At 48.6% G+C, this 22,180-nt stretch overlaps 1 protein-coding gene across 4 annotated transcripts in view; it reads right to left on the bottom strand.

Annotated features, from left to right (window-relative positions):
• Positions 1–22,180, bottom strand: part of LOC144823532 (uncharacterized) — a 1,119,534-nt gene that overhangs the window by 959,091 nt on the left and 138,263 nt on the right. For 3 of the 4 annotated variants that reach the window (XM_078682127.1, XM_078682126.1, XM_078682129.1), the window contains exon 2: positions 2,920–3,046. The exons of the other annotated variant lie outside the window; for it this stretch is intronic. In XM_078682127.1, the coding sequence (XP_078538253.1) occupies positions 2,920–3,046 (127 nt within the window). The remainder of the gene's footprint in view (positions 1–2,919; positions 3,047–22,180) is intronic. 4 annotated transcript variants of the gene reach the window in all.

Genomic DNA, 22,180 nt, shown 5'->3' with positions numbered 1-22,180 from the left:
ATTCAGAGTGGAGCTTCAGAGTGCAGAGTGGAGCTTCAGAGTGGAGCTTCAGAGTGCAGAGTGGAGCTTCAGAGTGCAGCTTCAGAGTGGAGCTTCAGAGTGCAGAGTGGAGCTTCAGAGTGCAGCTTCAGAGTGGAGCTTCAGAGTGGAGCTTCAGAGTGCAGCTTCAGAGTGGAGCTTCAGAGTGCAGCTTCAGAGTGCAGCTTCAGAGTGCAGCTTCAGAGTGCAGCTTCAGAGTGCAGCTTCAGAGTGGAGCTTCAGAGTGGAGCTTCAGAGTGGAGCTTCAGAGTGGAGCTTCAGAGTGGAGCTTCAGAGTGGAGCTTCAGAGTGGAGCTTCAGAGTGGAGCTTCAGAGTGCAGCTTCAGAGTGCAGAGTGGAGCTTCAGAGTGGAGCTTCAGAGTGCAGAGTGGAGCTTCAGAGTGCAGAGTGGAGCTTCAGAGTGCAGAGTGGAGCTTCAGAGTGGAGCTTCAGAGTGCAGAGTGGAGCTTCAGAGTGCAGATTCAGAGTGGAGCTTCAGAGTGCAGAGTGGAGCTTCAGAGTGCAGATTCAGAGTGGAGCTTCAGAGTGCAGAGTGGAGCTTCAGAGTGGAGCTTCAGAGTGCAGAGTGGAGCTTCAGAGTGGAGCTTCAGAGTGGAGCTTCAGAGTGGAGCTTCAGAGTGCAGCTTCAGAGTGCAGCTTCAGAGTGGAGCTTCAGAGTGGAGCTTCAGAGTGGAGCTTCAGAGTGGAGCTTCAGAGTGCAGCTTCAGAGTGCAGCTTCAGAGTGCAGCTTCAGAGTGCAGCTTCAGAGTGCAGAGTGGAGCTTCAGAGTGCAGAGTGGAGCTTCAGAGTGCAGAGTGGAGCTTCAGAGTGCAGAGTGGAGCTTCAGAGTGCAGAGTGGAGCTTCAGAGTGGAGCTTCAGAGTGTCAAGAGCAATGCCAATAGCTCTAACTTTAACAAAGGCAAAACCATTGCATTGTAAATGCTTGTTTTTTGTTACTGACAATAAATGGCAAAACGGTCTTTAGAAAATGACCATATAACTTCCTGTCTGGTGACACCCAATTGGAATACTGACGAAGGAACTAGCTGGGGTTTTTAAATGGACCTGAAAGAGCACCAGTCCTATAACTGACATCAGACTAATCTTTACAATCTCCTGAGCCAGAAATCGGCTCTCTTAGCTTAGACATGGACACAAACCTATTCACATCTGTAGACTACACATACATGACAAAGGACACCTTGAAAAAGCTCATTGGCATATAGCTAGCTACAGCGAAACGTGCTGGCAAATGCTTATAGGTAATTAAAGCATGCCATCTTTTTCTATAACATATTCACAATCAAAGAAACAAGGAGTACTCAACCTCCTAAACCTCTTCTCAGGTCTTAGGGTGGTTACACCATTCTACTGGCATGAGGTATGTTCTGTAGCTCTGACAAATCACATGGACTGGGTAGATTGCTGGGGTTTCTTCCTGATGCAACTGAGATCTGTCAAAAGCAGTATGTAACTGCTTTAGGGGTTGCGTCCTGGGAAGAAGGAGGCATCTGGCACCCGGAACCACCTACTCCTTTACATCAAATGCTATGTTAATGTACCTCCAATGACATCTGAGTAATGAGATCCTTCTCACTTGTATACATGTATGTACAGTACATATGTGGTGTGAATCTGGGATGCAACGAAATGCAGAAAAGAGGGACAAGAGTTTAGGTACCTTTTTAGAAGCTTCCCCCTCACCAGACAGACGCTTAAGACTGGTTGAAATGATAGTACTCAAGGCTCTTCCACCATTGCAGACGTCTTTCTCTGGCTCGTTGCCCTTTACCTTGGCCTGAGATCATTCCAGTTGCCCCTGTGCTTTTGTATGACCCTCTAGTCCCGTCCATTTCCACAGACCCGTGAAACGACTACTCCTGCTTTGTAGCACCCTACAGAACCCCACAGATAAATCATGTTTACAGTGAGCGACCATCCAATTACACTGCATGTGGCATTAGAGTGCAGTGGTATTTTCCGTTTACATTAGACCATAGGTTACTCTCTTCAGAGTTCTTTAATTTGCTCAATTTCATGGTTCTACTAAATGAGATAAACCCATTTCTGTTTCTCCGGCTATTGTGTCTGTCCATTTAAGTTTCCATCCAAGAATATTCAACAATACAAGAAACGTCTAAGCGCAATGCTGTGATCCCAATACTGTGTCCAACCATCAATATAGGAAAGCTAGGTTCAATATCCCAAATAGCAGGCCTATACACCGACTTCATTCAGTATTCAGGGCGTCTACCCTGGGGAATTGTCCTGGAGGATTGATGAGGCCGATCTGCAACCTCCCAAAGGTTCTTGGCACACTGCGGATGGACCTTACTTTGCTGTAGACAGGAAGGACAGAAAGAAAGAAGGGAGGGAGGATGAAAGGGGGTAAAAAAAGAGAGCAGAAGAAGAAAGGAAGAAAAGGAAGAAAAAAGGAAAGCATGGCGAAAGGAAGGGAGGAATAGAGAAAGGACAGAGAAAATGAAGGGATGTAAGGATTTAAGGAAGAAAGGAGGAGAGTAGAAAGGAAAGGCAGGCAGGTACCGGAGGTGCATCTACAGTTCACTACAGGGATAAAGCAGTGTGTCTTCTTGGTGGTACCAGTGTCTGAAGACAGTTCGCCCACAGTATTCCTGGTGGGATGGACAATATTGTATTTTGTTAACTCTGACTTTGGGCAGAATTTACAAATATCATTTAATTGCTTGAAGTTTTGTGATTAGTTAAGTTCCCCCTTTCACATTTTTCTGTAAGTAGCATTAGAGTTCTATGACTTTTTGCCTTTTTCAGGAGAGAATTAAGGCAGATAATCAAACAATATCGTATAACACTAAAATAACAAGATAGGCATAGTACACAGTATAAAATCAAAGAGCAATGTGAGACAATTGCATCGTTACCTAGTGAAATCAAAGCTTGGTGAATTTCCTTCATCACATTCCGGTACAATTCCCTCTGCCATTCTTGCAAAAGACTCCACTCATCTTCAGAAAAATAGGCAGAAGCATCGCTGAACGTAGCCTGTGCCTTAAAACAGAAAATGCTGAATCACTTATTTAGCAATCACATTTAGAGAACGACAAAATACGATGCACAGGTGAGTAAATTCACCAAACAGTGGCACTGCATGCCTTTCTAGTGCTTCCTAAGATAACGTTACACACAGAGACATCATTTGAAGTATGAACCCAGCTTAGTCTCGGATTCTTTTATAGAGTGGAATAGCATAACCTTAGGAACGCGGACCTTATCGGAGTAAATTAAATCTAACTACACGCTACTAAAGAAGTTAAAGTTCTTATTTTTATATCTTATCACATATAAACTACGTATGAAGTCATTGTAGGACAAATACAGACTCCTAATGTCCTGGTGCAACCACCACATGCTTATTTACATCCATCACATTTCAATTTACAGTCATCAGATGCCCAGCTGCAGTCATAGCCCTACTACGGTCATATGTCAGGCTCACCCTTAGAGACCATGGCATAGATGTGTATGCCCAAATAAAGCCAAAATGTGCCAGGTGCATTCACAGGTTAGTGATGGGGTGTGGACAGAAACTGGGTGCAGTGTATGCTGGAGGCCTGCAGCTGCTGAGTCGGAACTCAAGCAGGGAAAACATAGCAGTGGTGCCCCCTGCTGGCGGAACCATGGCCTCGTGTATGAGGCACTGGCGAGGCTCGAATACAGGTATCAGGGAGATTTAGTGCAGCATCCGAACTTTATAGACGCCACACTAAGTCCTACATAGAAAACAAATACACCAGTTTGAAGTACCCTACATCAAATCAATATGACCTATTTCTTCTATGCTAGACAGAATTACAGGAAGCGATGGATGGCGCCTTCTCAGCAACCACCATAATTAGGAATCTTGACCACCCACTTAGCAAGAAGTAAAAGTGAGCACTAATTGTTCAAGGTCAGTACTTCTGCATTTGACAGGGAGCGAAGAATGGGCAGGAGTTCAATAGGCAAGATTGGATATTTCATATCCAAAAAGAGGTAATAGCAAGTGTGTGGGCACCATCAGTTTCGGGTGCACCTATATAGTAACCAATTCCAAGTGACCATGAGCCTCCATTCACTGGTCCGACTACCCCAAGGCTCATCATCCAAACATTTCTGCATTTACAAAGCTACTCATTCCACATCATGTACAGCCCCTGCACCCCACCCACCTCACTGTTCACAGAACAGCAAACCCTACCAATCAGAGATGGAATCCCTGTGGAAGGCTCAAGCTTGTTACACCTACACAGCCAAACACAAGCACTGGTCTACTAGCACTGTCTAACTAATGTCCATCAGTTTAGTCACCTTTCAGCACTGCACTGTCCAAAATTATTCCAATATGCTAATTTATTCTCCTTCCTAGAAATCTGCCTGAGTGGCTGGCGAGGTTGTCTGTGACAGAAAATGTCCAGTGGTATTTGAATCAGGGCACAGTTTCAAAGCATATTAGGCTTTCTGTTATTGGAAAATCCATTTCTCAATTTGACGTTGGGGTCACTAACATTCAACCCTTCCAGGTCAACCACAATTTCATAAATGACATTTTGAAACAACTTTGATTTCAACAACATCCCATCTTGGCCTCTTTATTGATATGGTTCAGTGTGTTGGAGAATGTCATCATGCATTTCATTTCAGGATGTAGCTGATGGTATCCAGCATTTCAGGTCAACCTAGAGAACCATGCCATCAATAGTACAGGTGAAGTACAGCTCCCACACATTAGCCTTTTTGGGGTCTCATGTATACACATTTCCTGACCTGCAAGATTTGTTTTACCTTCTTGGCGATGTTTATTGTGGACTAATGGAGTAAAGCCTTTGACTTTCCCTAGTACCTCCACTTTGGATTGTATGAGGAACAACTGCACCTACAGTGCTACAATATGTCAAAAAAGTGTAGTCGTAGTTGAAATGGAAGCATCATACCCCAGTCAGCAACAGAAACTCCCCGTGCATGTCGTCTTGCCCAAATGCGCCAATGGAAGTACAACTTGAATCCGCTTTAATGCCTCTTTGAGGCCACAACCACAACTCACCAAGATGTCTGTTCCAGCCTCAATCACCAATATCGTTTCAATGCCTACGTTTTACCTTCTTGAATGTCATGTCTTGAAAGTGCATCTTAGTGGTTAAATACAATGCATACATTTTTTAAGGCATTCTACTCTGTCAGTGTATGGTTAGAGCCTTCAGTATTATTCTATGGGTATGACCTTGATTTCTTGTATTTATGTATTAATTTAAGAGTTTTATATAACATTAGCTAGACCTGAGGGTATCAGAGCACTTTACAACAGAAAATGTTCACATCAAAGATAACAAGTATATACAGAGCAACTGAGTACCACCGGATCAAACCAGTGGTTGAGCATGAGAGAGGAAAGAGAACAAGGAAGGGGTGTAAGGAGGACTTGGAGTAGAGAGTGTGTCCAATTGGATAATACATGACCCATTAGTTGAGATGCAGGTTTAGTATGAAGTCCTTTAGTTGTCTCTTGAAGGAAGGGTTCGTTCTAATATGTACTGGTGTGGAGTTACAGACTTTAGGGGCATTGCTCGAGAAAGAGTGTGACAGTGTTTTTTGTTTGTGGGCTTTAGGCGGAATGCTTAGTAGGGTTTTTGAGCTTGTTAGGTTTCTCGTCTGACCTGCACTTTTTAGTTTTAAAGCGAGGTAAGCTGGTTTTCCAGTATGAAGAGCTTTGTGAGCAAGACAAGCAGTTCTGAAGCTTCAGGGAGCTTCAATCAGGAGCCACTTCAGTTCTTTTAGGGCTTGGGTTATGTGGTCATATTTTTTTTATTTCTGGGACCATTCTGGTTGCTGAACTGAGAGTGGTTCTAAGGGGTGCAAGGTGGGATTTAGCTGTGCCTGTGACATCACATTTATTAACAGCATCAACAGAGTATCATAGTATAATTCTAGAAATAGTTCTGGTGCTCACACAAGAAGTGAAAGTGCGTGAGTGAGGGGTGTTCGTGACATTAAAATTTACATCGTATTGACAACAATATTGCACCAATGATGATTTGTTCGCAATCCAAGCTGAACTGTTGTGCTTCGCCTGCAGTCACTTCCAAAGATTAATTCCCATCGCAACCTTATTCGACGCAGTCAGACCTCCCGCCCGGAACTCATGGGTCCTCTGTTATTCATCAGCTGTGGTCCCCCTGGCATCCTAAATTCTACCTGCTCACACTTGTCTCGTCCTGATGATGATCTCATGCTAATGAGATCGAAACGCGTTGAGCCTTACAACCAAAACTCTATTACTGCAACTAACAAATTTGGAGTTTTGTACAATACTGTTGTCAATGCAATGTACATTTTAATGTCACGAACATCCCTCACTTCATGCACTTTCACTTCTTGTGTGAGCACCAGAACTATTACTAGAATGATACTATGATACTCTGTTGATGCTGTTAATAAATGTGATGTCATACCAAACCTTGTATCCCTGCATATACTGCATGATTCAGTCCTGCCTGGACTACTCTACTTTGTTTTACCTGACCAGCGTTTTCTAAAATACTTAGTAGCCTAGGCTACACGAGGACCGAAGTGGCCTCTCCTTGACCCTTGTTTTTCCTAAATACTTAACTACCCCAGGTCACATTACTGGGGTACCCTTGTTCTTTGCAGCATATACCACAGTGTGTACAAGCACGCCATGTTACATACAGTCCTTGGTTTAGGATTTTGCATCTATGAAGTGTCCCTGCTCACGTGCTATTCTCTCCTACGACAGATAAGAAGCTCCTCTGTGCTATGGCACCCGAGCCAGAAGAGCCTTCGAAAGTGTCATTGTTTGCTGCTTTATGCATGTTATGTGGATTGTGCAGGGCTGTGCTTGTGCAGTTTGTTTGGTACACTGTGATTTGATTATTCGCTCTATTACATAGTAATCACGTGTGCACCTTTGCAGGGCAAAGACCGCAATGCAGCAATCGTTCTACCACAGTGTCCGCGCCCTAACGATGGATAGTTGAGTATTCGTTCTTGCCTAGCTTTGCTCCCCTCTGTTTATCATTGCCTCTACTGAGATGCACTCAATAAATCGATCTACTCTCGATCCAAGTTGCTGCTTGATAGAAATGCTGGAGAAAGTTCCTTGCAATGAAGCAACTCTTGCTCTGAAACGATTAAATAGTTCCCCAAGGTCAAGGATACTGGCGAAGGAGATGCCTAGCAATCTAAAAATGAGAGTGTTTGACAGAGCATCTGGCGGATTAGCGAGGCATGATCCTGTTCATCTGAAGTGACCAGCCCACATGGCTCGTCAGTTCCTTGCAACTGACATGAAATGGCGGTTTGAATACCGCCGGAAAATGCACTACCTGCCTGAGCATTATGGGTTATTAATCCACATCCTGTTGGGTGAAGTATTCACTAAGGGTCCTCCCGCGCATTATAGTCCTTTTATGACAAATGGTTTCGCCCAGAAACAGAGATCTTTCTAAAATGAGACTTGAGAGAACAGGCAGCTCCCAGGTGAGCGTAGAATAGTTTTGGTAGCTGGAGTGGAACCAAAAGCCTGGTTAGAGATAGCAAAGCCAACAAGCATTTGCATAGCCAATAGGTCTCGCCTTTGGAACCTTAGAGCTATTGGCTTTTTCAACGTCTTTAAGCTATGTTGTAGAGCATTGTGCTTGCGGTGCAGCATGTTGAAAAGTTACAATAAAAAAGTGTTATAAGCATTTTTGTTACCTCATATATAACCAAGAAGACATTATATACAACTGAACAACTCCATTAAAAAAAGAATTAACATAAAAAATGTCTTCTATTTTTTTTGTCCTTGCAGTGCTGGCAACTCTTCCTGACTATTATAATGCTTGCTTGTTATAGCTTTTATTATGTTGTTTTTGGGAGGGACATTAACAACGGGAGGGTCGAGGTTGGGGGAAAATACATGAATTACATCATGAGCAGCGGATGGGGAAAAATACGTGAATTACAACATGAGCAGCGGATGGGGAAAAATACGTGAATTACAACATGAGCAGCGGATGGACAGGGGAAAAACAACAGATGCCAGATTCTGACACAGGCTTAGGTGGTGGCGGGTGGTGCTGAGGTGATCGTGTGCTAGTGCAGAGTTGATGCTCAGGTGATTCTGAATGATACTCAGGTGGTGCTAAGTGATGCTGAGGTGGTGGTGGTGTTCTGGTGCGGAAGTGATCATCAGGTGATACTGAGGTGGTGCGAGTGATGCTGAGGTGGTGCGAGTTATGCTGAGGTGGTGCGAGTGATGCTGAGGTGGTGCGAGTGATGCTGAGTTAGTGCTGAGTGATGCTGAGTTAGTGCTGAGTGATGCTGAGTTAGTGCTGAGTGATGCTGTGGTGCTGAGCCATGCTGAGGTGGTGGTGCTGCACTGGTGCTCAGGTGGTGCTATGCTGGTGCTCACATGGTGCCGTGCTGAGGTGATGCTGCGCTGATGCTGAGTTGGGGGCTGCACTGGTGGTAGTGCACTGATGGAGGAAATGAAGGCATTAATGCAGGAGTCTGATGATGATAAATTTCTAAAGCGCGACAAATACCCTAAGGTGTCTAGGCGCTGCCCTCAAAACATACAGATCTGACTGGAGTGGATTGAAATGTATGTCTGGAAGAGCCATGTTTTTAAGCCCTTTCTACATTTTAACAGGTTAGTCACTTTTTTAAGCAAGGTTGGCAGAGAGTTTCACAGTTTGGCTGTTGTTGTAGTGAAACACCTGTCACCCCACCTGGCCCTACTTACTCTAGGGACAACCAGATTTTCAAGCTCAACTGACCCAAGGGACCTTGCTGGGATATATGGCTTAAGATAGTTTGCCAACTGCGTTGGCCCAAGATTGTTCAAAGATTTAAAAGCAATACTGAGTGATTTAAACTGGATCCATGTTGCTATTGGTAACCAGTGCAGATGGGATAGGACTTTGTAAGCAGAATCGAATTTAGAGATTCCTAGGAGTGCTCTTGCTGCTGCATTTTGAACAATCTGCAGCTTTTGGATATTGTGTTTAGAGGCACTGGAAAAAGAGCATTGCAGTAATCCAGTCTAGATGAAATAAGTACGGACACCAGGTTCCTGAGATCAATAGGGAGTGAGGATAGTACTATTCTCAAGATATTGAGTATAAAGAAACAGGCAGAAGTAATAAAGTTAGTCTGTGCTCCAAATGATAGTTTAGTATCAAAGATGACTCCTAGGTTCTTGGCTTTAGACGCTGATGTGGGTAAAGTACCAAGTGGACAGGCCACCAACTATCTGTCCAGATAGAGGGGTTGTTTTCAAATAAAAGAACCTCAGTCTTGGAGAAGTTTAACTTCAGACAATTGTCTGTCATCCAATTACCTATATGACTCATACAGTCATGAAATCTGTTGGCTGTGGAACTGGATGAAATGCTCACCAAGACAATTATTTGAGTGTCGTCTGCATACGATACTAGCGCAAAGCCGTACCTTTTTAGCAATTTAGCCAGTGGGATGACATAGAGATTGAAAAGCATTGGGCAAAGGGAGGATCCCTGAGGAATGTCACAAGGTAGGGAAAAAGAGGGTGAGGCATAGTCACCAAACGCTACCAATTGAGACCGCTCATACAGAAAGGAACCCAGCAGGGAGAGCGCATTATTCTTGACCCCAATGAAAACTAAACAATCTATCAGCAGCTCATGATTGTCTGTATCAAATGCCGCTGATAAGTCCAAAAGGATCAGGGCAGCACTCCCCCTCCATCCAAGGTCTGTCTGAGCTCCTCGGTGGGAGTAATGAGAGCCAAGTATAAGCTATAGTCCGCACAAAATCCGAATTGGGAGGAGTCCAGTATTGCATTCTAATTAACAGAAGAAGACAGTTCAGTGTTAATGGCTTTCTCAATCACCTTTGAGGGAAATGAAAGTCTTGATATGGGTCTGTAATTGGAGGTTTACTTAGCGTCCAGGTTAGGTTTTTTTAATAAAGCTAGTATGGAGGTTGTTTTCTACTCCGTTGGGAAACGGCCTGATGGGAATACAGAGTTAAAAATAGCTATAAGGGGAATAGCTATGGTTTCCGGGGACAAGTGCAGAATTTTGGGGGGACAGGGATCTAAGGGTGATCCTGATTTAATTACGCCAAATATTTTGGCTGGCTGTTCTATGGTCAAGGCGGTGAAGGATGAGAGTGTTGGTGATACCAATCCTGCTGTAGATTGTATCTTGTTCAGTTGAGTGAGGGCATGTGCCAGGCAGTTATCCTGGAGCACAAAGGTGTCAAAGACAGCCATGACTGTGTGCTGAAAAGATTTAGCTAGAGATTTACAAAATGTTTGACTAACATTAGAGTCCTGCAATACTGGGAGTTTGGACACATTTTTCACTGTGGTGAATAGGGCTTTAGGCCGCTTGGATTATCTCCGTAAAGTAGGAAGCCTTTTTCCCCCAAGGATAAGGTTTTTGTAAACTTGAAGAGATGATGTATATTCAATTTAGAATGTAAATTGTCATCAAGTCTCCATTTCCTCTGCAGTTTACGGCATTGTTGTTTCTGTGCTCTAAGAATATTGTTGAACCAGGGTTCTGAAGGTGAGCACCTGGAACGCTGGCTGTTTCTAGGGGCAACTAATTGCATTGTTGCAGAGTTAAGCCTGGACTAGTAATTTGCCACTGCTTGATTAGGGTCGGTGGAAATGTGCGGCAGAGTTTGCAAAAGCAGGACGTTTAGCCTCTAATTTATTCCAGGAGCGACTAAAAAAAGATTCCCAGGAATCTTTGGGAAATATCTTTTGTGGCAGTGAAATTTCGAAGAGGACTGCATTATGATCAGACCGAAAAGAGGGAGGGTTCTGGTCCATCTTAGATAAGGATTATCAGAGAAAATCCCATCCAGACAGTGTCCAGCGGTATGTGTTGAACCTTTTACTAGTTGACATAGTCCAACACTGACCATTTGATCAAGGAGCACTTCGGTTTAATGGTCAGTGACATTTTCCATGTGAAAATTAAAATCTCCTAAAATGGAGAAGTTGGGAAGTTCAGCCTTGCGAACTAAGAGATGGTCTAGATTGTCAATAAATGTGGCCTTAGAGCTAGGTAGACAGTAAAGTAGAGTGCCACTGAAAGAATATTGACCATCTAGTTCGACCTTAAAATCCATGGCTTCATAATCCCGGTTATACAGTAAAGCTTTGAAACAAGATTTAAAACTTTATTTAAGAGGTAGGGCTGTTGTAATTTGGCAGCGAAGGGATTAGCATTAGCAAAAGCCATCCTGTATTTAAAGACTATCTTGTCCGTTTTGTGGAATCCATTTTGTATTTCTGTCAGCCATTTTGTTTGTCATGTGCTACCATGTGCTCACCATGTGCTCTGTCCTAACTTCCTGTTAACTGCTCTTGAAATCTCCCTAGAGACGAGATATATTTAGCCTTTTCTGCTCCGAACATGCTCAGTTGAGCTTGCTGCTGACCCCAGTCTGTCACTGTCAGGATGCGTTCACCAGAATTAGCAACTGTTAGCTCCTCCCACTTGTTGACTGTGCATTTTCTGTATGACCTTATATGTACCTAAAACCAGCATTTTGTACTTGTGCCGCCTTCATTTGAGCCCCTGTGTTGTGGGTATAAAAGGACCAAGCTCCTTCCATTCAGTGTGCTACTTCACACATTACCGAAGGGTGCTGTGTGAATGTAGTTCCACCTCATGAGGTTTAATAAACTCTGTATTTTCTATTCCAGCTTCTCTGCCAACTTCTTTCTATTGGTCTGAGGACTCTGTGGAGAGAAGGGAGAACCCCTAGCACTGGTAGGCCTTGCTGAGGCCCACTACTACAGGGCTGTATCTCTGCCTTTTTTTCCTACTCTGTCGACTTATTCAATTTTGAAGCCTTCAGGTATGGCCATAAGTAGGTCAGGGTCAGACGAAACATCTGCTCATGTTTATGTAATAAAGGCAATTTCGATTTGATATGCTTCTAGAAACTCCTGAAATGCGATTGCATTCATGACTAAGGACCTCGCGTTACTAAGCACAGACCATATTGAGAATCTCAACTCCCCTTTAGAAGGCGGGGAGGTAGAGGCGGTGGGAGCTTAAGTGGGAAGTGAAAGGTGCTGAAAGGTGAGGCCACAATAAGAACAGTGCGATGTACCCTGAGCTGAGTATGGGTCAAAGCGCGGGCTAGGGCAGGTCTTACCTGACGGTTTCTAGTCCAGTATGGCATCCCTGAGGTACTGGAGTCTAGGCTTTTTGGGGGAGGTATCAACCCTCAAACCAGCAGCGTGACTGGCACTGCGCGCAGTCCGAGCGCAGACGGGTGCAGAAGGGCTTGCCTTTGACGCGCCTACTGCATGCCAGCTGTGTGCACGCTGCGCGGACGCGCTGTTTGTCCGTTGTTGTAAGCCGGCATAGGATGGTGAGTTAAGGGTCATGGCCACAGGCGCTGCAACGCGTGAGGGCTAACTAAGATAAAAAGTGCAGGGCAAATTAAAAATAAACAGGGGTCCAGCTACCTCGGCTATGCTCACAATCTCCCTTGTGAGGCGTAGCTACTGTGAAAGAAATTAAAAGTAAAGCCAGACAACTTCCCTGGCACTCTAGTGCCTACAAGGAAAGAAAAACACTAATCCAGTCCATGAGATGAAGGATCTGCTCAAGGGCTGGTGTGAAGGGGAGGGATATTTCTCAAGCAAAGTCTAATAGTATGCTCCAAAGGCTGAATATAGTACTGAAGAGGGTTTTGGAGGTGGAAAGTACCAGGATAGATGTTGGAAGATATGCTGTGGGCATGTAGAACGAGGTGAATTGATGAAGGGTTGGAAGACAGGGATGAAGTAGGTGTAAAGTGGTTCGAAAGGAAGGACATAGTAGGCATCAATGATAGGGAACCAAGAGCTGCACAAAGCAGTACATGACGAGTGTTACATGCACCGGACTAGAGCGCACGATCTTTGCAGCTAGAGCGTGTCAGTACTGCTCAGAATAGCGTCGCTACCCAGGAAAACCACAACTCCCATGGTGCTTTGCGCATCATGTACGACGTGGCAAGGGACGGCTTTTAGGAAGTACCAGAACCCGGTATAGCGTCGGAAATTCTTCCTCCATAGTTCTTGCGGTGCCGAAGAGTCCAGGAGGAGAGGTCTGGCTCCTTGTTTTGTGTTTTTGGTGATACCTCTTCCGTTGGTTGAGCGGATGCTCGTGCGGAGGAGGAGGATTGACGCCTCTGTGTCTTTGACCGACATTGTCGGCCGGTAGCTAGTCGCGTCCTCCATTGGTGAGCTTGCTGCTCGTGCGGAGGACGTTATTGAGACCGGTGTTGCCTTCACCCGGTATTGTCGGCCGGGGGCTCTGTCGAGGACAAAGGTCACATGAGGGAGTGTGTGGAGGTTTGAAAAATGTCAAATACTAAGCCAGTAACCCCCTTCCCTTTTGTTTGGCTAATTCTGGACTGACATTTCACGGTATGTGATCTTCTCTTTGATCACTTGTTTTCATCGTTTATATTTGAACTGGCTCACAGGGTGAAGTAACCCTCTCGTTGAATTCTTGTTTATATGAAGTACATTCATTTTCTGGTTAATTTTATACAGACGTTTGAGCACTATGATGACTACTGATGTGTTGTTCTGACTCTGTTTTAACAGGGGTAATAGGAGTGGTATGGACTACGCTCTATCCCTGTGATGTGAAGTGGAGTTTAGGGAAGGGTAGGTCTTTAGCTAGTCATTATCTATTATCATTCGTGTGGTCAATCTGCTTTCTACATAGGGGTTCATACTCAATGTGTGTTTTCTTGTATGTTTTATTTCCACTGCAGCTATAGTACAACACATGGTGTTACCACACAGATGGCACGTCATGTATAGAAGTATCTTCTTCTACCAGTGCCGTTCTTTTTTGTTACAGGTATAAGAAGGGACATTACATTAGCAATTATTGCTCGCAGGTATTTGTGACATTCTTTATAAAAAATATATGATTGTGTTTATCGTTTCAGATCTCCCTCCCTGCTGTTCCCTTTCTTTCCTTCCCCCGCTTGTTCCTTCCACTGACCTGTGTCATTACGGCTATTAAGGCTTGGTTAGATCGAGAGATGGACCATTCCGAGCATCAAACCGATCCTGAGGACCGACAAAGTAACAGAATTTCCTACCCACGAAATAGTGTCCTCCCGGTCGGCTTGAGCTGGGAATGGCCGCTCTTGATGAAGTTATAGCTGTGCTTGCCACGGTTCAGGCTGAGTTAGCAACGTCAAGGCAAGAAGCCGCAGATTTGAGAGCCAGGATGGATGATATACAGAGGAATCCTTTTAGTGCAGGTGCTTCAGCGGCAACACCGCCTAATGCGGTGGTCATAGAGATGCCGGTTTCCATACCATTAGCTACACCAGAGAGGTATCATGGGGATTCCGGTAAAGTGCAGGTATTTTTGATACAGGTCATGTTACACTTTTCCTGCAAACAAAAGTCGTTCCCCACTAACCAGGCAAGGGTAGCTAGCTTTTCTTATTTGTTATCTAGCCGGAGATGTGGCACAATGGGCAGTGCCACTGGTAAGTTGTGACGACCCTTTCCTACATGATTGGGAAGCCTTTCGGGCTGAGTTTTTGAAGGTATTCGACAGGAGAGTTGAGACCTACACGGCTGATAGGGAATTGTTGGAGCTGCAACAGGGTAACAAGGACTTGTTGGTGTATCTGAATTCCTTTAGGCGGCTAGTAGCGGAAACCAAGTGGCCTGAGTCCAAACAAGCTGCACTTTTCCATCAAGGGTTACGGGAAGACCTCATGAATGTCTTCGCTCAGATCGATCCCAAACCTGCCACTTGTGAAGACCTGATTAATCTGGTACCATGCTTAGATCATAGACTGAGTGAGCGAAAAGGTGTCCACAAAAGGAAGGAGAGAAACATACCTTCTTATGAAAGTCAGAAATCCTCGGAACTCAACAACGCTTCAGGATCTGAACCAATGGAGATCGGAACCATAAGGGCTGCATTAACCACGGCTGAAAAAGACATTCACCGTAAGCAAGGAGTCTGCTTGTATTGCGGCAAGAAAGGACACTTCATCAGGATTAGATTTGCAGCAGAGACCACAAACAGAACTCAAGACAAAAGACCAGGAAACAGGGGAAATCATGGAGTACTGACACCCCTTGAAAAACAGCGCGGGAGGAACAGAGCCCTGTGGTGAAACTAGACAGGAAACAAGCTTGGTAGAATTCAGGATGCAAGGCAAGCACAGACAGAAACAGGATGGGTGCTGGATATAACGGAAGGTAGAATGGAGCTTCTACACACTGGATAAGCACATATGTGAAGTGTTTCTATTGGGGGTTGACTCCTTTTGAAGTCTCGCCTGAGCCAGGGCGCATGCGCTGCTCTTCGAGACATTTAGTGAGGGCTTTAAACTTTGGAACACACACTCGTGCGTGTGCTTTTCTTTTCTTCACCCGATATAGGCCTTTGCATGCGTCTTTCTAAGAAAGACAGCACGCAATCGGCCAAAGGTGGGTGTATGTCCCGCCTTCTCTCTGCCCTGGCCTAGCGTCTGCGGGAGCCAGAGCGGCTTTACTCATCATGGCTCATTAAGCACAGCCTGCACTTTCAGCTCCAAACGCGGTCGCTTTCACTTTCGCATATTTATTTATTTACTAGAGCGCCGTAATGCCTTTCTGCACAGAACACCCCTCCCACCTCCCAAACATCAACCAGAGCGATACTGTGGCTTGTTTCTAATATTCGGCCTCTTTCTACACCCCCATGTGCCCCCTTCGAGATCCTCCTCTCCTTCCACATTCTGCCAGCACCCTCCTACCCAATAGTCATCCATCACCACATCCCCCAGGTCCACGGCCACCACGGCCACCGCCGCCACCACGGCCACCGCCACCACCACATCCACCACCACTACCCCATCCACCACCACTACCACATCCACCACCACGTCTCTCACTACCACGCCCACCATCACATCCACCACCACGTCCACCATGTCCACCACCAACACCACCACCACCACGTCCACCACTACCACCACGTCCACCACCACCACCACCACGTCCACCACTACTAAAAATCCTCCCTTTCATCCCAGCTGAGCTCCGTAAGTCAGTGGTCTCAGTGCTTGTCCTCTCAAGGGCCGACTACCGTAATGGGCTTTTTATCAACCTCCGGAAAAAGTGCCTATCTAAACTGCAGGTTGTGCAGAATGCAGCGGCTAGGCTCTTGATGAACATCCCAAGACACAAATCTGTGTCAAAGGCACTCAAAGATTTACATTGGCTGCCAATAAAAAAACGTATTGGCTCTATGTATTGTCTTTAAGACCACACAGGACATAAGACCGGGATTTTATAAACGGAATTTGATACCCTACACCCCGGCAACCAATCTTCGCTTATCCTGTGCACACAATTTTATTGTTCGCAGGGTGAAAAAATGCTTCTAGGGGAAGAAGCTTTGTATTGGGTGCAACTAGTTTGTGGAACTTTCTCCCTATAAAACAGAAACAGGAGACACATCTGTTAGCTTTCAGGAAAGCGTTAAAGACTTGGCTGTTTAATCTTTAAAGTGCCTGCGAACCCCTTAGCCAAAATCCTGCCTCAAATGAGCAAGCACCTTGACACCCTCGGGTGATTGTTTCGCCCTCTGTAAATCTCCATTTCCTTTCATTTCATTACTACCACGTCCACCACCACCACATCCACCACCACCTCCACCATCACAACATCCACCACCACGTCCACCACCACGTCCACCACCAAAACGTCCATCCCCACCACGTCCACCACCTCCACGTCCACCACCACCACGTCATCCACCACGTCCACCACATCCACGTCCACCACCACCACGTCCACCACCATGTCTACCACCACATCCACAACAACCACGTCCATTACAACATCCACGTCCACCACCACCACGTCCACCACCACCACCACGTCCACCACCTTGTCCACCACCACGTCCACCACCACCAAGCCACCACCATGTCCACCACTACCACCAAGCCACCACCACATCCACCACCACTACGTCCTCCACCACCACCACCACGTCCGCCACTACCACATCCACCACCACCACGTCCACCACATCCACCACCACGTCCATCACCACCACGTCCATCACCACTACATCGGCCACCACTACGTCCACCACCACCACATCCACCACATCCACCACCATCACCACTACATCTACCACCACTACGTCCACCACCACATCCACCACCACACGTCTACCACGTCCACCACCACCACCACCACCACATCCACCACCACCACGTCCACCACCATCATCACCACCACATACGCCACCACCACGTCCATTACAACATCCACGTCCACCACCACCACATCCACCACCATGTCCACCACACCGTCCACCAACACCAAGCCACCACCATGTCCACCACTACCACCAAGCCACCACCACATCCACCACCACCACGTCTTCCATCACCACCACGTCTGCCACTACCACATCCACCACCATCCCCACCACATCCATCACCACCACGTCCATCACCACTACGTCCACCACCACTACGTCCACCACCACATTCACCACCACCACGTCCACCACCACCACGTCCACCACATCCATCACCACCACGTATATCACCACTACGTCCACCACCACTACGTCCACCACCACATCCACCACCACGTCCACCACCACCACGTCCAACACCATCACCACCACCATGTCCACTACGACCACAACCACCACGTCCACCACCACCACCACGTCCACCACTACCACCACGTCCACCACCACCATGTCCATCACCACCACCAGGTCCACCACCATCACGTGCACCAGCACCACCATCACGTCCACCACCACAAGGTCCACCACCACCACGTCCACCACCAGGTCCACCACCATCACATCCACCAGCACCACCACCACCACCACGTCCACCCCCACCACCACATCCACGTCCACCAACACCACCACGTCCACCACCACAATGTCCACCACCAGCACCAAGTCCACCCCATCACTACGTCCACCACCATCACTACGTCCACCACCACCATCACATCCACCACCACCACCGGGTCCACCACCACCATGTACACAACCAGCAGGTCCACCATCACCAGGTCGACCACCATGTACACCACCACCACGTTCACCACCATCACGTCCACCACCACCACATCCACCACCACCACGCCCACCACCACCACGTCCACCACCACCACCATGTTGACCACCACGTCCACCACCACCAGTTCCACCACCACAATATCCACCAGCACCACTACCATGTCCACCACCATGTCCACCAGCACCACCACCACGTTCACCACCACCTCCACCACCACGTCCAGCACCACCACGATCACCACCATGTCCACCACCACCACGTCCACCATCACCACGTCCACCACCACCACCACATCCACCACCAACACATCCATCACCACCATGTCCACCACCACCACATCCACCACCATCACATCCATCACCACCACGTCCATCACCACTACGTCCATCACCACTACGTTCACCACCAAATCCACCACCACCACGTCCACCACATCCATCACCACCACGTATATCACCACTACGTCCGCCACCACTACGTCCACCACCACATCCACCAACACCACCACGTCCACCACCACAATGTCCACCACCAGCACCAAGTCCACCCCCATCACTACGTCCACCACCATCACTACGTCCACCACCACCATCACATCCACCACCACCACCAGGTCCACCACCACCATGTACACCACCAGCAGGTCCACCATCACCAGGTCGACCACCATGTACACCACCACCACGTTCACCACCATCACGTCCACCACCACCACATCCACCACCACCACGCCCACCACCACCACGTCCACCACCATGTCGACCACCACCACCACGTCCACCAACACATCCATCACCACCATGTCCACCACCACCACATCCACCACCATCACCACCACATCCATCACCACCACGTCCATCACCACTACGTCCATCACCACTACGTTCACCACCAAATCCACCACCACCACGTCCACCACATCCATCACCACCACGTATATCACCACTACGTCCGCCACCACTACGTCCACCACCACATCCACCACCACACATCCACCACCACGCCCACCACCACCACGTCCACCACCACCACCATGTCGACCACCACCACCACGTCCACCACCAACACATTCATCACCACCATGTCCACCACCACCACATCCATCACCACCACATCCATCACCACTACGTCCATCACCACTACGTTCACCACCAAATTCACCACCACCACGTCCACCACATCCATCACCACCACGTATATCACCACTACGTCTGCCACCACTACGTCCACCACCACATCCACCACCACACATCCACCACCACCAAGTCCACCACCACCACCACCACGTCCACCACCATCACCACCACCACATCCACTACGACCAAAACCACAACCACCACATCCACAACCACCACCACCACCACGTCCACCACTACTACCACGTCCACCACCACCATGTCCACCACCACCACCACCACCAGGTCCACCACCATCACGTGCACCAGCACCACCACCACGTCCACCACCACGAGGTCCACCACGTCCACCACCACCACCAGGTCCACCACCATCACGTCCAACAACACCATCACCACGTCCACCCCCACCACCACGTCCACCACCACATCCACGTCTACCACCACATCCACCACCACGTCCACCAACACCACCAAGTCCACCACCACAATGTCCACCACCAGCACAACGTCCACCCCCACCACTACGTCCACCACCACTACGTCCACCACCACCATCACATCCACCACGATGACGTCCACCACCACCACCACGTCCACCACCACCACGTTCACCACCACCACCACCACCATGTACACCACCACCAGGTCCACCATAACCAGGTCCACCACCACGTCCACCACCACCACGTTCACCACATCACGTCCACCACCCCCACCCCCACGTCCACCACCACCATATCCACCACCACGACGCCGTCCACCACCACTACAATGTCCACCACCACCACGACGTCCACCACCAGGTCCACCACCATCACATCCACCAGCACCACCACCACCACCACGTCCACCCCCACCACCACATCCACGTCCACCAACACCACCACGTCCACCACCACAATGTCCACCACCAGCACCAAGTCCACCCCATCACTACGTCCACCACCATCACTACGTCCACCACCACCATCACATCCACCACCACCACCGGGTCCACCACCACCATGTACACAACCAGCAGGTCCACCATCACCAGGTCGACCACCACGTACACCACCACCACGTTCACCACCATCACGTCCACCACCACCACATCCACCACCACCACGCCCACCACCACCACGTCCACCACCACCACCATGTTGACCACCACGTCCACCACCACCAGTTCCACCACCACAATATCCACCAGCACCACTACCATGTCCACCACCATGTCCACCAGCACCACCACCACGTTCACCACCACCTCCACCACCACGTCCAGCACCACCACGATCACCACCATGTCCACCACCACCACGTCCACCATCACCACGTCCACCACCACCACCACATCCACCACCAACACATCCATCACCACCATGTCCACCACCACCACATCCACCACCATCACATCCATCACCACCACGTCCATCACCACTACGTCCATCACCACTACGTTCACCACCAAATCCACCACCACCACGTCCACCACATCCATCACCACCACGTATATCACCACTACGTCCGCCACCACTACGTCCACCACCACATCCACCAACACCACCACGTCCACCACCACAATGTCCACCACCAGCACCAAGTCCACCCCCATCACTACGTCCACCACCATCACTACGTCCACCACCACCATCACATCCACCACCACCACCAGGTCCACCACCACCATGTACACCACCAGCAGGTCCACCATCACCAGGTCGACCACCATGTACACCACCACCACGTTCACCACCATCACGTCCACCACCACCACATCCACCACCACCACGCCCACCACCACCACGTCCACCACCATGTCGACCACCACCACCACGTCCACCAACACATCCATCACCACCATGTCCACCACCACCACATCCACCACCATCACCACCACATCCATCACCACCACGTCCATCACCACTACGTCCATCACCACTACGTTCACCACCAAATCCACCACCACCACGTCCACCACATCCATCACCACCACGTATATCACCACTACGTCCGCCACCACTACGTCCACCACCACATCCACCACCACACATCCACCACCACGCCCACCACCACCACGTCCACCACCACCACCATGTCGACCACCACCACCACGTCCACCACCAACACATTCATCACCACCATGTCCACCACCACCACATCCATCACCACCACATCCATCACCACTACGTCCATCACCACTACGTTCACCACCAAATTCACCACCACCACGTCCACCACATCCATCACCACCACGTATATCACCACTACGTCTGCCACCACTACGTCCACCACCACATCCACCACCACACATCCACCACCACCAAGTCCACCACCACCACCACCACGTCCACCACCATCACCACCACCACATCCACTACGACCAAAACCACAACCACCACATCCACAACCACCACCACCACCACGTCCACCACTACTACCACGTCCACCACCACCATGTCCACCACCACCACCACCACCAGGTCCACCACCATCACGTGCACCAGCACCACCACCACGTCCACCACCACGAGGTCCACCACGTCCACCACCACCACCAGGTCCACCACCATCACGTCCAACAACACCATCACCACGTCCACCCCCACCACCACGTCCACCACCACATCCACGTCTACCACCACATCCACCACCACGTCCACCAACACCACCAAGTCCACCACCACAATGTCCACCACCAGCACAACGTCCACCCCCACCACTACGTCCACCACCACTACGTCCACCACCACCATCACATCCACCACGATGACGTCCACCACCACCACCACGTCCACCACCACCACGTTCACCACCACCACCACCACCATGTACACCACCACCAGGTCCACCATAACCAGGTCCACCACCACGTCCACCACCACCACGTTCACCACATCACGTCCACCACCCCCACCCCCACGTCCAC

The sequence above is a fragment of the Lissotriton helveticus genome, chromosome 3_1 (assembly GCF_964261635.1).
Source record: "Lissotriton helveticus chromosome 3_1, aLisHel1.1, whole genome shotgun sequence".
In the NCBI taxonomy this organism is placed as follows: Eukaryota; Metazoa; Chordata; class Amphibia; order Caudata; family Salamandridae; genus Lissotriton; species Lissotriton helveticus.
This window is presented reverse-complemented; position numbering and strand designations above follow the sequence as displayed.